Raw genomic sequence first — 18,154 nt, 5'->3', positions numbered from 1 at the left:
TCATTTTGCAATATTTCACTATTAAATGAAATATTACAATATATAACCTTATAGGACTGTCTTTTTTACTCAACATAGTTCTCTGGAAATTCATCCAGGTTACTGCATGTACTATTAGTTCATTTCTTTTTATTGCTGATGAATATTCCATGGCATGAATGTATTAATACTAGTTTACCCACGAAGGAATGTTGGGGTTGCTTCCGGTTTGTGGCTATTATGAATAAAGCTGCTATAAACATTCACATTCAGGTTTCTCTTTGAACATAAGTTTTCATTTCTTTGGGATAAATAATTAAGAGTGAAGTTTCTGGATTGTATTATAATTGCATATTAAGTTATAAAAACAACTGTCAAACTGTTCTCCAGAGTGCTGCACTACTTTACATTCCCTCCAGCAATGTGTGGAGTCTGGTCTCTCTGCATCCTCACCAGCATTTCAATTCACAACTTTTTAGGTGTATGAAAGTAAGTTGCTGTGGTATTAATGTGCATTTCCCCAATGACTAATGATGTTGAACATCTTTTCATGTACTTATCTGCCATTTTTATATCTTCTTTGGTAAAGTATCTCTTCATGTCTTTAGCCTATTTTCTACTTTGATCGATATTTACTTTTGAGTTTTGAAATTTCTTTATATATTCTGAAAACTAGTTCCTTATTGGATATGTGTCTTGCAAATACTTTCTCCCACTCTGAAGTCTGTCTTTTCATCCTAAAAAATGGGTGTTTCATGGAACTACAGTTTTTAAATTTCAAAGTCCAACTGATCAATTTTACTTTAATGGATCATGCTTTTCGTGTCAAGTCTTAACTCTTTGCCTACCTCTATAGTCTGATGATTTTTCTGTTTAAAACTTTTATAGTTTTATGTTCTACATGTAAGTCTGTGAACTATTTTATTTTTTATATGGTGTGAGATTTGAGTAAGGTTTAATTTTTATTTTTTGCATATGTATGTCCATAAGCTTCAGCATTATCTGTTGAAAAGGTTCTTTCCTCAGTTGAATTGCTTTTCACTTCTGTCAAATCAGTGAGCATACCTTGGTGGTTCTATTTCTGGACTCTATTCTGTTCTATTGATTTCAGTTTATTCCTTCAGCAACAAAGGAGGAATATAGTCAACCTATATATTGACTATAACAAAATATTGCTGGGATTTTTATTTAATTGCATTGAATTAGTACATCAGTTTTGGGAAAACTGACATTTACTATGTTGAGTCTTCCAATTCATGAACACAGTATGTCTTTCCATTTATTTATATCATCCTTGACTCCTTTCATTGGCATTTTAAAATTTTCAGTACGTAAGTACTTTATGTGACCCTGACTGGTATGGCTCAGTGGATTGGGCATTGTCCTGCAAAGCAAAGGGTCACAGGTTCAATTCCCAGTAAGGGCAGATGCCTGGGCTGCGGGCCAGGTCTCCTGTTAAGGGCATGAGAAAGGCAACCTTTTGGTTTCTCTTGCTCATCAATGTTTCTTTCCTTCTCTTTCTCCCTCCTTTCACCTCTCTCTAAAAATAAATAAATAAAAAAAATTTTAAAAGTACTTTACATGTCTGGTTTGATTTAACACTTAAGTATTTAAATTTTGAGGTTTCTTTAGCAAATCTAGGTAGTACTTTATTTTTTAACTTCAATGCCCACATGGTTATTCCAAATATATAGAAATAAAATAGATTTTAAATATACTTACCTTATATCCCATGACCTTGCTTAATTCATTTATTAGTTCTACAAGTTTATTTCACAGACTCCTTGGTATTTTCTATGTAGACAGTCAATGTCAACCACAAATAGGGACAATTTTATTTTTTTTCTTTTCTGGTTTATATGCCTTTTAATTTCCTTTTTATCACTAGCTAGAAATTTCAGTACTATGTTGAATAAGAGCAGTAAGAGGGATATCTTTGCTTTGTTCTCGATCTTGGGGGTAAAGCATTCAGTCTTTTACCATTACATACAATATGAGTTGAAGGTTTTACACACATTCTTTATAAAGTTCAGGAAATTCTTCTCTATTCCTATTTTTCTCAGACTTTTATCATGAATGGATATTGATTTTTAGTAAATGCTTTTTGATTGATACAATCATTAAATTTTTCATTTTTAATCTGTTAATATGGTAGGTTACATTAAATAATTTTTTAATATTAAGTGGGCCTTGCATCCCTGGAATAAACCCCATTTGGTCATGGTACATAATTCCTCTTATATAGTGCTGACTTTATTTGTTAATACTTTGTTTAAAAGTTTTGAGCATATATTTATGAGGGACACTGGTCTACAGTTTTCTTTTTTGTAGTGTCTCTGGCTGGTTTTGGTATCAGGGATACATATTGTTCCCATGCTGTTATTTCCATATATAAGAAACTTAATAATATTCTTACATGTGAGGTGAGTTTCTTATAGAGAGCATATAGTAGGGTCACACTTTATAATCCACACTGCCAATATCTGTCTTTTACTTCATATATTTATATAATTTACATTTAACATAATTATTAATATGTTAGGGTTTAAGTCTATAATTTTATTTTTTGTTTTCTGTCTGCTCTGTTTTTTGCTTGTTTTCTTTTTCCTGCCATCTTGTGGGTTACCAGAAAACTTTCTAGAGTTCTATTTCATTTACCTATAGTGTTGCTGAGTAGAGTTTATTTAATGATTACTCAAAATATTATATTATATAAACATAACTTATCACAGTGTACTGGTGTGATAAGTTTTTCATTTTACCAGTCCAAGTGAAGTCTGGAAAGCTTACTCCCCTTTATGTCCCTCTACCCTCCTTTATTTATATTATAAATTATCTGAAATATATTCTCTACATAAACTAGAGCCATAGCAGGCAGCATCATAATTTTTGCCTCAACTGTCAAGCAAAATTTGGAAGATTTAAGAGAAGGAGAGTCTACTGTATTTACCCATAGTTTTGTCTACAATAATTATGTGTTCCAAGATTCTTGCTTTTATCATTTCTTTCATTTAGAAAACTTCTCTTAGCCATTCTGTTAGGATAGGTCTGCTGATGACAAATTCTCTTAATTCTCCTTTATCTGAGAATGTGTTGACTTCTCCTTCATTTCTGAAAGATACTGTCCACTGGAATGGAATGATGGGTGGCTAGTTCTTTCCATTCAGCACTTGGAAAAAATGTGCCAGTTCCTTCTGGGGTCTATGATTTCTCTCTATCTTCTAGCCATTTGAATTGTTTTAAATCCTATTGGTAAAGGGATTTCAAGATTTTTATTTTTTCCAGAAATCTGACTATGGTATGTTCAGTGAGGATTTCTTTGAGTCTATTATGTTTAGGATTAATTCTATTTTTTAATCTGTAGTTTCATCGTTTAGTAAATTTGGAGAATTTTTTGGCTACTATATCTTTGAGAGCTTTTTCAGCTTCACCTCTTTCTCCTCTTCTGAGATTCCAATCATATTAATGTTAGGTATTCTGTTATAACCACAGCTCTCTGAGGTTGTAACAGTTTTTTCTTAACAGTTTATTTCCTTTTGTTGTTCAAAATGAATAATTTTTATTGTTCTATCTTCAAGGTCATTGATTCTTTCCTTTGTCTCCTATATTCTGTTGTCAAGTCCATCCAATAATTTCTTTTGGCCATTGTAGTTTTCATTTTAAAATTCTGATTTGGTTTTTCTTCATATTCTATTTCTATATTTTTATTTCATTGCTGACTCTATTTTTCATTTGTTTCAAGCATGCTCATAGTTACTCAGTGAAGATTTTTTATGACTGTTTTAAAATCTTTCATCAGGTAATTCTAACAGCTCTTATATTGTTGGCACTTGTTGATTCTCTTTTCATTGTTCCAGATCTTCTTGGTTCTTAGCACGATAGGTGATTTTTGCTTGAAACCTGACCATTCTGGGTATTATGAGACACTGGATCTTAGTTAAACCTTTCCATTTAGATGGATTCTTCTGTGTAGCTTGGGAGGTGAGTGAGGCTCTTTCTTACTTCTGCTAGGTGGGGTGCAAATCCAGGATTCCTACGTGGCCTCCACTAACACCTAAGGACAGGGCTCCTAATTCCTGCTGAGCAAAACTGGGACTTCTAGCTCTCCACTGTACCTCTACTGACGTCTCTGGAGCTGAGAGCAGTGCCTCATTACTGTTTCCTATGTGGTCTCCACTGATATAGCTGAGGATGGGACTTTTTGTGATGACTTACTCTTAAGTACAAACTATTGAGCCCTAAGTGTTACTGTTTTCTTATGTAGTTTTAAATAAGAACATACTTCACAGATTACCAAATCAGGTTCATGATTTAAATTTCTCTAATTCAGATGGAAAGAGAACAGTCTAAATAATTACGAGTACTTAATTCAAAAAAGCCCCTAACCAATATATATTTTTATGTAGTAACCTTTTTTTAAAAGGTAACATATTTAAAGCTACCAATGCAAAAAAAAAACAAACAATGCAAAAAACACTAGACTACTCAAGTTCTGAACTAACCATGATAAATACAAATGTTAATAAAACTGTGTTAAACTTTTCAATGAAATTCTCTCTCTTTTTTTTAAACCAAATCATATCCAGCACTTCTGGTCAATATGGCAGCATTGGTAAACATGGCTCACTTCCTCACACAATCACATCAAAATTACAACTAAACTACAGAACACCCATCATTTAAAACCAGCAAAAATCAAGCTGGATGTAAGTCCTACAACCACAGAATTAAAGAAAAAAAGAACTACAGAATTAAAGAAGAAACCACATCGAAACTGGTAGGAGGGGTAGAATCATAGAATGTGCTGGTCCCACACCCATGTGTGGCAGATAAATACCAGGAGGGATAGCTGAGGACTGAGGGGTCCCATCCCCACACCAGGCCCTCTAGCCCAGGGTTCCAGGGCCATGAAGGTTCCCATAACTTCTGGCTGCAAAAACCAGTGGCAACTGAGGTGGTGGAAGACAGAAACAGCTGGGATCCCTGACAGTTCCTCTTAAAAGGCCCATGCAAAGACTTATTTTGATTTACTCCCTGTTAGCTCCAGCATGGGGGCAGCAGATTGAAAGACTTCAGAGACACATGGGGAGGAACTGAATTGTCCAACATAAGGCAAGAGCTTTCTCACAAAAAGAAATACTGGCAGAGTCCGCTGTTCCTTTTCTGGGCCCTCCCCTAACACAGCAGGACTGGGGAACCATATCTTAGACTCCATCAAACTGGCTCACGCTCTTTGTCCCATGCCAGTGATTCCCTGAAGCCCTGTTCCATCCAACTTTCAGACCCACCCAAGCTGTTCCCACTGGCTTTTCAATACCAGTGGCTTGTCTTGGCCTATACTTCAGATCTTCCTAAATTCTTTCAAACAAGCAGCATCTGGCTTTGGCAAGCCCTGTACCTCTCACTAAGCTGCCCCAGGCCCAGCCCTAGCAACAGCCAGCCTTGGTTCAAGACTTGGCGTCATCTGGACACCTCCAAACCTGGGACAAGTAGCAGCCATCTGCAGATCACTTTGCAGCTTATGCTCTGTACCCCTGGATAGAACACAGTCAGTGGCTGACCTTGAATGTGCCAATAGCAATCAAGGCTCAATTACAATAGGAGGGTGTACACAGCTCACACAGTGGGTACGCCCTGAGTATTCAGATTGAGTAATAGGGGAGGCTGTGTCGCTGGACTCTATCGGATACCAACTACATTAGGTATCCTCTCTACCAGCCCCAAAAGATGCAGCAGCTCTAACACACACACAGAAATGAACACAGGGAGGCTGCCAAAACGAAGAAATAAAGAAACATGCCCAAGTTGAAAGGGCAGAACAAAACTCCAGAAAAAGAACTAAACAAAATGGATACAAGCAAGCTACTACATGCAGAGTTCAAAACACTGGTTATAAAGATGCTCAAGGATTTCATAAGGACTTCAACAGCATAAAAAATCCAATCAGAAACAAAGGATACACTAATTGAAATAAAGAACAATTTACAAGGAATCAACAGTAGAGTGGATGATGCCAAGAATCAAATCAGCAATTTGGAAATAAGGAAGCAAAAAGCAACCAATGAGAACAGCAAAAAGAAAAAAGAATCCAAAAAAATGAGGACAGTGTAAGGAGCCTTTGGGAAAACTTCATGCATACCAACATTCACATCAAGGGGGTGTTAGCGAGAGCAAGAAACTGGAAACCTATCTGAAAAAATAATGACAGAAAACTTCCATTTGTGAAGGAAATAGACGTACAAGTCCAGGAAATGCAGAGTCCAAACAAGATGAACCCAAAGAAGCTCCCCTCAAGACACATCATAATTAAAATGTCAAAGGTTAAAAGTGACCAATCTTAAAAGCAGCAAGAGAAAAGCAGTTAGTTACCTACAAGGGAGTTCCCATAAGACTGTCAGCTGCTCTCTCAAAAGAAACTTTGCAGGCCAGAAAGGATCGGCAACAAATATTCAAAGTGATGAAAAGCAAGGACCCACAACCAAAATTACTCTATCCATCACAGCAATCATTATACAATCAAAGGACATATAAAAATTTTAAGAGATTTCCAGACAAGAGAAAGCTAAAGGAGTTCATCATCACCAAATCAATATTACATGAAATATTGAAGGGTTTTCTTTAAGAAGAAAAAAATATGAATAAAAAATGGCAATAAACATATATCTATCAATCATACATCTATGATTCTAAAAAACAATATAAACAAATAAGCAGAACAGAAACAGAATCATAGATGCACAAAACATTTTGATGGCTGCCAGATGGGAGATGGTTTGGGGGACTGGGTGAATAAGGTCAGGGGATTAAGAAGTATAAATTGGTAGTTACATGGGGGATGTAAACACAGCATAGGGAATAAAACAGCCAAAGAATATATGCATGACCCATGGGCACAGACAATGGTGTGGGGGCTGCCTGAGGGAGTAGGGGAGCTGGTTAGAGGGATATAAAGAAGGAAAAACTGGACAACTGTAACAGCATAAACAATAAAATATAATATAAAAAAATTAATACAAATCATATCCAAACACATAAACCTGATATGTAGTTCACTACTGCTATATTAAGTAACTTTAAATGTTAATGACTATCTGGAATTTATAATGTCATTTTCATCTGATATTATTTTTTAAAACTTTAAAATATTTACACTAAACAAATTAAAGCATATAGATTATGAGACATCCCAAAGTAATATAAGATACTTTTATTATTAGCTTGGTTATTATGAGACATCAGCTATTTTTCACTCTGTTGAGCAAAACTGCTCTAAATACTAGAGGATAGAGTGACATCAAAGAAAATAAATAATAAACCATTTTATATCATATTTAATAGTGAAATGAAAGGGTTAACGTAACTTGTAAAAACTGTTCATTATTCTAAACTATGGTATTAAAAATAGGCAAGTTTGTAAACATTAAATCTAATTCTCTGATGCCTAAGTAATACAACAATAAACTTTTCAGCTCATTAAGGAAGTCTGAACTACAAGTAAATGAGTCATGTTTTCAAATGCTTCCCTTTATCCAAAACTTATCATTTTGTTCTGATAACAGACAGATCAATATTAACTTTAAACCAACAGTTTTACCACTGGAACAACCTGAAAGAGACATACATAAGAAAATACTCAAAGCTTAATGCCATCAAGTAGTGATACTGACAAGTTAGCAAATATCTTGTTAATTACTTAGGTATACAAAGAAATTGTCAGTCAGCTAATTTTTCCTTTTTTAAGAGAAATTTTTAAGGAACACAGACTTTTTTGAGAAAAAGTTCTTAGTTTGAAATCACATAATTACAAATAAGCAATTGAGCCAAAAGTCACATAGTTTATAATTGGAAGGTACATGAAAGGTCTAATATTGGGTTTCTAGGAAAAGTGAAAAATATGTTTCCTCTTATTAAAAAAAGTTACAATATAGTACAAAAGAATGAAAAGCTTAAACTAATTCGAGGTAGAGTTGTGAGGAGTTAAAAAAAGATATGTATTAGGACTAAGATTTTTCACAATTGATTACCATACTAACAAATGCACTTAAACAAGGAAAACTTTTATTTGTCTATTACTCAGCAAAGGCTAGCTGAATCAATGAACTAAAATTTATGTTAGTAGACTACAGAGATTAAAACAATTTCATATATACCCTTCTTAACACAAACAGGCCATCAGACAAATGGGTGGAGCCCTGAATACTTTGCTATCTACCTTCATTTTATACTGAATGAAATACTATTTTAAAAATTACACTGGCAATGTAAAAATTAAAGGCTGTAAATACTCATGTTAAGAAAGTATACCAATGAATCTTACTTAAAAAGACTATATATTTGAAAATTTTCCGACTTGAATTTACCTTATCAGCTTTCAGCTTTCTAAGGAAAGATGGATTATCATATCCTTTTGCTTGCCTTGCCTCTTGCAAATGGTTGATCATCCAGACATTTTTTCTCTGCTTTGCCAAATCAAGTGCTGACTCACCCTGAATGTAAGTAGAAAAATTTCACATTAAAAAGAAAAAGCAAAATATTTTAGTTACTAACTTTTAAAGTACATCCATAAAAATAAATTAAATGCACTATTAGTTCATTAATACAGCTTTTATGTTGGGCAGTCAATTACTAGAAGAATCTAAATCATTACATATTATTTATTTTAATTTCCTATTCAAGGCACAATAAAATTTTATTTACTCATACAGATTCTATTTTTACTTGCATTTTGACTTATATTAGAGAGCAAATCAAAAAGTAGGTATTTCAGCATCTGCTGGATCAGAGGATATCATGAAGTTTATCAGTTATTTCATATTCTTTAAATATTTCATTAGGAATTGTTATTGCTATATAACATCCTGCTATAATACCACATTTCCAGAACTTTCAGTTTAATTTCAGTGATGACAAAAGTCTATAGATAAGAACAGGAATGAAAAAGAAAAGTCAACTTCTACTTCTATACTGTTATACTGCCATTCCTTGTCATCTTAAATTCATTCACCCACCCAAAAATTTCCAAAGCGAGTAAGAGCAGTAACAATAACAACAAAAAAGTAAAACTCAAGCTATGAACTTGTAGCTCCTTTTTATTTCCACAAAAAGAATGCCAAGAAATGTAAGTAAACAGACTAAAACAATTTAAAGGAAATATGAAATAAGAAATAGCATTCCTAAATCTAGACCTATGCTTCCTTTAGCCTTCATTAATTTTAAAATCTTATTTCTCCTGTAGTAAGACACCTACATATCTATTCTATTTAATATTCTCCACTTATCTAGTTCTTTAAGTATGAAAGTGAAATTAAACACTTTGCCAAAATTTCAAGAATGTATGAATGAATATTCAAAATTACTTAAAAAAAGAAAAATACTGAAATTTTATTTTAAAAAACTGGATGAAAATAAAAGAATAAGGAGCCTTGAGGTGCCTTACTTATGAAGGATGATTATCAAGTATGAAGTAGTTTTTTTTTAAACCTGAAAAACAAAAAGCAGCAAACAAAAAAATAAACAGGCCACTGCTACCAACTGTAACACCACAATAACAACAAAAAGCCCAACTAATCCTTTAATTAAAAGATGAATAGTATTTAATTAGGAATAGGCTAATCTAGGTGGGTCTTCTACAAATAGGATTATTTACTTTAAAATATCCCCTTACCTATTCAAAGATTCTATCACCTAAGTTGTCAGAACCAGCTAATTAATCCAAACTATAAAGTTTACCTGAATAAAAGCAATCCCTTGGATAACAACTCCCAGAGAATATTCTGCAGTTGCCTCGGTCCAGCTGAGCATCCCTTCCACTAGAGGGCCAGTGACACCTAGGGATTGCCTAGATAAAAAGATGGAGGGAGCTTTAAGAAATCTTTCAACTACTCCTCTAGTCAACTGACTGCTTTTGTATAGTTCTTTTATTCAGCTGGTAAAATAAACAAGCAATTAATTTAAAGAACTGTATTAAAACCAGGGTTCCGAATGAAGCCTATACTTGCTCACTCCATGTGTTAGCTAAAATAGTAAACAGTAAGAACAGCAGTAACAACAAGAATTCATGGAGTATTTATGGATGAAGTGATTTGTATAAAAGAAATTCTTCAAGGATTTTGCTAAAATAAACACGGAAGGTGGAGAGTGGAAAATCATATTTTGCCTAAATGAGCTGAATTTCATTATTAAAACTAAGGACAATTCTTCCTTGGAGATTATCTAGGTCAGGTTACTTAAGAGGTAATGGAAACTATTGTCTGAAAACAGTTTCTTACCTAATTTAAAGAAACTACATAAAGAGTCTTCCAATATGTTAAGAAAGCTCAAATTTTACATTCTTCACATGCTAAAAATTATGTCCTTTGATAATTTTAGAAAGAAAAATTTACAAATGCTTCGGCATCACTCAAAGATTGTTTCCCCAATATTCAATTCATCTATATTTATCTATAACCAAAAACAGGTGCAAGGAGGTAAAATACTTTTTTAAAAATCCATAAATGAGATGCTACCATAAAAAAGAACAACTACATAGGTCATTTAGAAAAAGTCTTAGTATGCCAAATCACCACCCCCACTATTATTACTTAAAATTCAAATTCCTAAATTCTTTTGAATAATCAGATAAAAGCTACTGGTCCTCTCCCCAGAAAAATGATGAAATGTAACTTTTTAAATAACAATTTCAGGGATCCATAGATCCTCTTCCTAAGCAAAATCTACCAGTGGGTCCCAGATTAAGAACCTTTAATCTAGAGTATAGGGCCTTTTTTGATCTTTCTAAGGATCAAAACAGCCATTTTCAAGTTACCCTCCATTTAATATGAATTGTCTCCAAAATAAGTTCTAACTTCTTTTGATAAAAGAATCCTTTGTGCATTAAAAGAATAGAATCCCTTACTCAAGTAACTAATTTACAAGGGTAAATACCTAGTTAATATAGGGAGAGATTTCTGAGAAACTTAAGCTTCACCTTATTGAGGCAACAGCCATTTTAGAAGAAATAGGATCAAATGAAACATAGTATAATTTTTCATAGAAGAATGTAACTTTTACTTGCTATTAAAGCCATAACCAGATTTACAGGCTATATCTTTCTATTGTAATTCATGATTAGTGTGAAGCTCTTTCTTAATACTTGAAATAAAAATGCAAAAATATATAGGTATAAATCAATTTTACTTATCAAATTCCTGGACATAGAACCTTGGCTGATTTTTTAAATCAATAAATTTCCCCCTTTCAAAATTTGCAGCAATTTAAGTTTACTTAATTAGCTTGGCATTCCCCATAGCTAAAAGGCACCACCTTAAACTACATATGACTAAAGCAGAACTAATTCCTATCACCTTCACCCCAGAAAGTTTTCCTTCAGTCTTCACAACCTCAAAACATATCACAAAACATTCAGTTGTTCAAACCAACACATAAGTCATCAATGTTGTTTCTTTCACCCTCATATCTGATCTACTTCATTTCTACTTTAAACTATCATTTCCAAATCAATTTGTTTCCCTCCATCTTTACTTCTTCAATAATAGTTTAAACTAAATCGTCACTTGCCTGACTTACTGCAAATAGCCTAACTGATCTTCATCTGTCCCTTCCATTTCCTTAATTATTTAATGCATTCTTCATACAGCAACCAAAATAACCTTTTAAAAATATTTAAAACACAAAGATTATATAACCAGCCTACATAAATTCTTCTAATTGTTTCTCATGACTGAGAATACAATTAAAGCTACTTATTATGGCCCTGCATGATCTGGCACCTGTTTCCTTCAGTGGCTTCACTCCCTCCCTCACTGCTATCGGTCCAGGCTATCATTTCTGCACCTCTGATACAGCAAGCTTATTCCTGCCTTATTCACTATCCCTGGGCCTTGCACGTGCAGGTTCCTCTACATATAGAGGAAGACTTTTCCCACATATCTTTGCATAAATCACTCTCAAGTGATGTGGCCCCCTCAGCCCTCGTCACTCTACCACATTTGTCTTTGTAATTTACTATTTTCTATTCCCTCAATACAATGCAAGTTCTGAGAGAATAAAGACTTCACTTGTCAGGAGAAGGGACTGGTCAAAGAACACACATGAAGAACCCATGGACACGGACAATTGTGAAGGGACTGATTATGAAGTGGGGGGTAGGGTGGGTGGAGGAGGGCAAAGGGGGAGAAAGTGAGACAACTATAAAAAGCATAAACCATAAAATATTTAAAAAAGAAAAATAAACAAAAAAGACAATCTGTCCTAAATACTGTGACATCCCAGCACTGAACACTATTGTATGAATTAGTAAAATATTTCCATTACAAGATGGTGATTAGACTTTGGCATATTAGGAATGCCAGATTCCAGTAGAAAAGACATCTGGTACTTATTTTATCATTTTAATTATATAAAAAGTACATTTTAAAACAAAAATCTACTTTTCCACCAGTATGGATAGAAAGATTATTTTCACTCTGAAAGTGTAAATGTTCCCTGAACAGCTGAAGCAACTCCTTAGACTAAATTCTTTAAAAATAATGTCATTCCACGAGCTACCAGGGAAATAATTACATTTAAAGTATTCTTGACAACAGATCACCTTGATTATACATGGGAGATAAAACTGAATTATTCATAAAGAGAAAAGTGACTTAAAAATACCATAAATTTCAATAAAAGTTCTATAGGCAAAATAATTAGCTTAATTACTAACATTAGATTCTGCAAAGTATATTCACATGAACTAGTTAAGAAAGCTACATTCCAGTTTATCCTATGTTGGTACCAAATAAAAACATGTGTCTGAACCTAGAAAACATTAAAAGTATAAGGTCCAACCATTTAATTCTTTTCAAATAGTCTACTCTGACCATTACCTTTCTGTCTAAATTTATTAGAGATTATTTCTCTTACTAAGACTGATCAAAAGTTTCTGCAATGGTTAATGTGGAGTGCAAGTGTTCAGTATTTATTTGAAACGACATTAAATTCACAAACTATACCTGAAATACTTAAATATCATGATCAAAGAGAAGTTATCTAAAATTTTATGGAGACAGAAAAGGTGTTATTATTTTACTGTAATAGTTTTTTAATTTAATTTTTATTGTATTTTTTTCCATTACCATTCAGTCCACTTATATCCCTCCTCCTCCCAACAATCACCACACCATACTAACCCAATTAAAAATGGGCAAAGGACCTGAATACACACTTCTCTGAAGAGGACATACAGATGGCCAATAGACATATGAAAAGAAGCTCAATGTCACTAATCATCAGAGAAATGCAAATTAAAACCACAATAAGATACCACTTCACACCAGTCAGATGGCCATCATCAATAAATCAACAAACAGGTGCTGGGGAGGATGTAGAGAAAGGGGAATCCTTCTATACAAGTGGTAGGAATGCAAACTGGTGCAGCCACTGTGGAAAGCAGTATGGAGGTACCTCAAAAAGTTAAAAATGGATCTGCCTTCTGACCTAGTGATCCCACTTCTGGGAATATATCAGAAGGAACCCAAAACACTAATTTGAAAGAGCATAAGCACCACTATGTTCATTGCAGCATTATTTAAAATCGCCAAGATATGGGACATTCACACAATGGAATACTACTTGGCCTTAAAAAGAAAATTTTACCCTTTGCAACAGTATGGATGGACCTTATGTTAAGTGAAATAAGCCAGTCAGAGAAAGAAAAATACCATATTGCCGGGAGCCAGCCCAGTCCTGCTGTCTGACACAGTCACAGAGGGAGCCGCGCGCTCCTAAGCACAGCAGACACGGCGGGGGGAAGTACCTGGCACTCCCCTGCTTAATCATTGTATTACTACCCGTGCTTAGGGTCTGTGTGATTTACCATGGAACCAGGACAGATGGCAATTCCACAGAAGAAATACAGTTCTTTGGAAATAAGCAAAAAAATGACAGCTCATTGGAGAGTGACTCCCCACCAGAGTGTCCTCCTAAGTGGGTTAGGGAGTTCAAAGAATGGGAATGGAAAAGACTCCTAGGATTACTTGCTACAAAAGCCCCTATACCCACCCTTATTACACAATTCCTTAAAACCAGGGCTCCGGGATCTAGTAATAGATTCAAAAAACACATTTGGTCAGCATTGTACCAGTATCCATGGTCTGTTCCCCCTCTAACTCCTAGGCCCACTGATCCCCCTTTACCCTATACCGGAATCTATCATAAAGGGACACAATGGGTAACTATAAATGGATATTGGAAAGATTATTATATACTCCCCTTCTATGAGGCACTTAAGCGATCAGGGCCTCCATGGTGTTTGTTACCAAAAAAGGTCAGACATCAAAGATGGAAACAAATAATAGAAATGCATCAACACCGAGGTGAATGGCAGGCAGCTGAATGGACTGAGCAACACAAGGATTATTACTTGCATAGAAAGACAGGGCTCTAGCACTGAAGTGAGAAGTGAGAGACAGGTACTACCTACATTGACCACGAAAGCCTTCTGCATGGCCTTTGCCAATGAGCTAAAACAATCCCGTGCCCATCTACATGCCCAGCTTGTGGCTTTAGAATATATCGATTAAAATTCAGTTAAGCTTTAGGAAATTAAGGTATTATATAACGTGGTAAAACGTGTTACTGATTAATTGCAAAGATTAGGAGCTAAAAGCCTGCAAAATAATATGCAATGGACAGCTACTTCCTATTATGTCTGTGTCATATTTTCTGCAGAACAATGACAAAGCAAATATGCCCTAAGAGCCTCATTTTGATTACTTTCACATATGCCACATGTAGACACCCAACTGTATAAAAATAAAGAACTCAAGAGCCCAGCAGAGATGCCTGGCTGTTGAGCTTGAAACTGCACCTCTCGTGTCATTCCTGCGCCGATGCCGTCCCTCCACTGGGAATCCCTGGACCTGCTGGAGCTGGACTCCGGCACCATATGATTTCACTCATATGTGGAATCTAATGAACAAAATGAACTAACAAGAAAAATGGGGATACACTCAGAGAGCAGGATGACAACTAAGGCAGGAGAGGTTAAGGGGTGGAAGGACTAAGCAAAAAGGAAAAAAGACCCATGGACAACAGAAAAGATGTTTTTAAACATTCAAAATATATATACTATTAGTTTCAAACTCCAGAACGATGTGTCATCTTGTCGTAATTCTTTGGTTTTACTGTAATTTTGACATACTGATATGGCTCTTGACAGAGTGTGTGAAGAACCACTATTTGCCATATTGAAACTGGTTCTATCTTTTTAATAATATGCCACTAAATATCTTGAAAGGTATTCCTGGTGCACAATCACTTTAGGAATGTCTGTCTGGTAGCAAAGAAAAGAAAAATAGCACTCTAAAGCAATTCAGGTTATAAAACATAAAGTAATCTCTTACTAATAACTTACTAATTACAGTGTTACGAACCTTTCAGAGTTTCCTATTTAAAAATGTTTGGAAAAGCAAGAATTCATCTCTACAATTTCAGAGTGGCAGAGAGGTATACTACTAAAGTCATGAAAACTAACTTAGAAGTTCAAAACTACACAACATTCAGTCAGTCAACAAATACTTAAGAGTGTCCATCATGTGTCAGTAACTATGGCAGAAACAAGAAGACTATACATTTTAAGAGAGAGAGAGAGAAAGATAAAGAAAGTACATGGTTTTCTCAATTTCTTAGTTTCCAATGAGATTTTATATTTACTTTGGACTAAATATTTTGAACTAGACTCATATCTAAATACTGAGTATATTAACTGAATTACGCTTCTTATAACTACTAGTCTAAGCTACTTCATTTTAATAGTTTAACCTTCACTTTTTAGAGGAACCCAACAGAGAAAGAACTAACATTGAAACATAAATTGATACCCTGATCCAGCAGGAGATAACCTACTTTTTGATTGCCATTTCAGACAATTATATGGCTTGAATCCCTTTCATATTTAACTAGCACATATCCCTTGGAAATTTAAAAAACATGACTCAGAAAAAAATATGACTTCTACTCAAAATTAAACAATATTTGTCATTGGCACCAAATTATTTATGAATGCAAATTACTTAAAGATGATGTTTAAAAGTTTAAAGTCATTTCACTGAAAGAACCTGTTGCTGAAAGATGATGTAGATCCTTAAGCTTTAAAAATGAGAATGGTTACCCAAAATGTAAAACTACCAATAGAAAATTCTTACAGGTATTCATAAAATATCTACAAATCTCTAAACGCTCAGAGTATAACTGGTAACTGAGCTCTGCTTAGGCAATTCCTCATCCTTCTCCTGGAGGAGTCTGTTGGGAGAAGAGGGACTCTTCTATAAACATCATAAGGGTGTTTACCACATTTAAAGGTCTTGACTTTTAAAAAATAAGACAATAAATGACCCCGTCATAGAATTACTAAAAGTTACCATGATGTGGTTTAACTACAAACCTGTGACTCTCTGTAATGACCTTTTTAAAGAAACCAGAAAACTGTTCCCTTCAGCTATAAAAATACAGATTATTTACTCTCATTTTCAAAAGTAAGAATTCATTAATGAAAAGGCCACCAAAATCTGAAAATTACTTCAATACTAAAATATGAAAGCAAACAAACCAGTGTTTCAAAATAAATTCTTGTATGGATGCAAGTAGGTGAATTTAAATGTGAAGTTTCTTCCATCTTTGACAGTCTGTGAAAGAACTTGTTTTATTAAGAAATTTACTTCTTAGTAACCACATTTCACACAGCATAATAAATATAGGATATTTTTTTTTACCTTGATGTTTTGAGCATCAACATTAGCTCCAGCTTCCAGAAGAAGACTAATGACTGTGGTGTTCCCTGCTAGCACTGCCCAATGCAAAGCAGTGTTTTTGTGATACTTGTCACCAAGGTTAACTGAAACATTGAATGTTAAAAGCAATCTAGTTGGATCCACACTGAAAAGGAAAAAACAGAACAAAACAACAACAACCCTAATTTCAATTATAGAACTCATTAAAGACACTAAACTGATTCTGGTTGTATTTGCATTCCATCTTGGAACCCTTCTAACCTATACTCAACAGCTTTATAATCACTAATGAGATAACATTTTAATAGGAAGTATTAAGTATGTGCATCATCATATCAAGAAACATAATTCCACAACAAAGAATACTTGGTCCTGATATTTTTTTGTTTTGATCTTGGAATCATGTCATTAATATCTATATAATTAAAGTTACATTTGTAATTTTAAATCTAGATTGCTCCAAAAATGATTTAAGGCAACTTACTAATATATTAAACTTGTCAATATGCAAATCATATGAAAAATTTATTTAAAAAAAATCTTCTTCCATTCTTAAAAATTGTTGAAAAAAAAAAATAGATTAAGGCACTGTAATTACCAAGGTAAAGGTAAGCATATAGATTCAAACACCAAAAATGGTAATTTATGTTATATGTACTTTGTTATATGTTATAGGTTATGTGTACTCATATTGAAAAATTTAAATATTAATAAGTATAACATTAACTGATTTTTTGTCAGCTATTTTACATTTTATGTTGAAAATTATGTGAATAAGTATTTTATAATGGTTACATACCTATGTGTTCTATAAGCTGCCCACATTAAAGGTGTCATTCCATTCTGATCCATCATATCTACATCCTGATAGAGTAAAAAAAAAAAAAACAAGTCACAATAAAAATCTCTAAGTTCCTACCAAATTTACTTGGAAAAATCTAATTTACACATCATAGGAGAAGCCAATCATGTGTGATTGGCTACTCAATCATGTGTGATTTATGAAAATTTTTCTTAACATCAAAATAAAATTATTTATTTTCATTAAAAACTTTAATGTGTATATAAACATTTAATTGATGTATATATTACATATGTATTTAATTAACATATATAGTTTTCCTTTTTAAGATGCACTATTAATCAACCTTTCAATATTTTGCATTTAAAGATCTTGACTTACTCTTGATCTTTCAGCCACAAAGGATAGATTAAATGATCAAAGTCTTTGAAAACTTATTTATACTAATTCATGACAGAAAGGAACAATGAAACCTTGTTTATTCCTAGGCATTTCAAAACAAAGAAAGACCTGTCTTTTTAACCAATTTTTTAAATTTTTTTAAAAGGCAAAAAACAAAATAAATTTAAAATTTCAGTGTTTTCTTTTCATGCTTCCATTATAA

General features: G+C 33.7%; 1 protein-coding gene across 1 annotated transcript in view; it reads right to left on the bottom strand.

Annotated features, from left to right (window-relative positions):
* Positions 1-18,154, bottom strand: part of ZDHHC17 (zinc finger DHHC-type palmitoyltransferase 17) — a 97,596-nt gene that overhangs the window by 27,860 nt on the left and 51,582 nt on the right. The window contains exons 6-8 of the mRNA XM_045844978.1: positions 17,548-17,612; positions 16,731-16,893; positions 8,340-8,465 (exon numbers count right to left, since the gene is read on the bottom strand). Of these exons, the coding sequence (XP_045700934.1) occupies positions 8,340-8,465; positions 16,731-16,893; positions 17,548-17,612 (354 nt within the window). The remainder of the gene's footprint in view (positions 1-8,339; positions 8,466-16,730; positions 16,894-17,547; positions 17,613-18,154) is intronic.

Source organism: Phyllostomus hastatus, unplaced genomic scaffold, assembly GCF_019186645.2.
Source record: "Phyllostomus hastatus isolate PE091 unplaced genomic scaffold, TTU_PhHast_1.1 phas_contig_432, whole genome shotgun sequence".
NCBI classification, from domain to species: Eukaryota; Metazoa; Chordata; class Mammalia; order Chiroptera; family Phyllostomidae; genus Phyllostomus; species Phyllostomus hastatus.
Note: the sequence above shows the minus strand (reverse complement) of the source record. Positions and strands in the feature narration are given on the sequence as shown.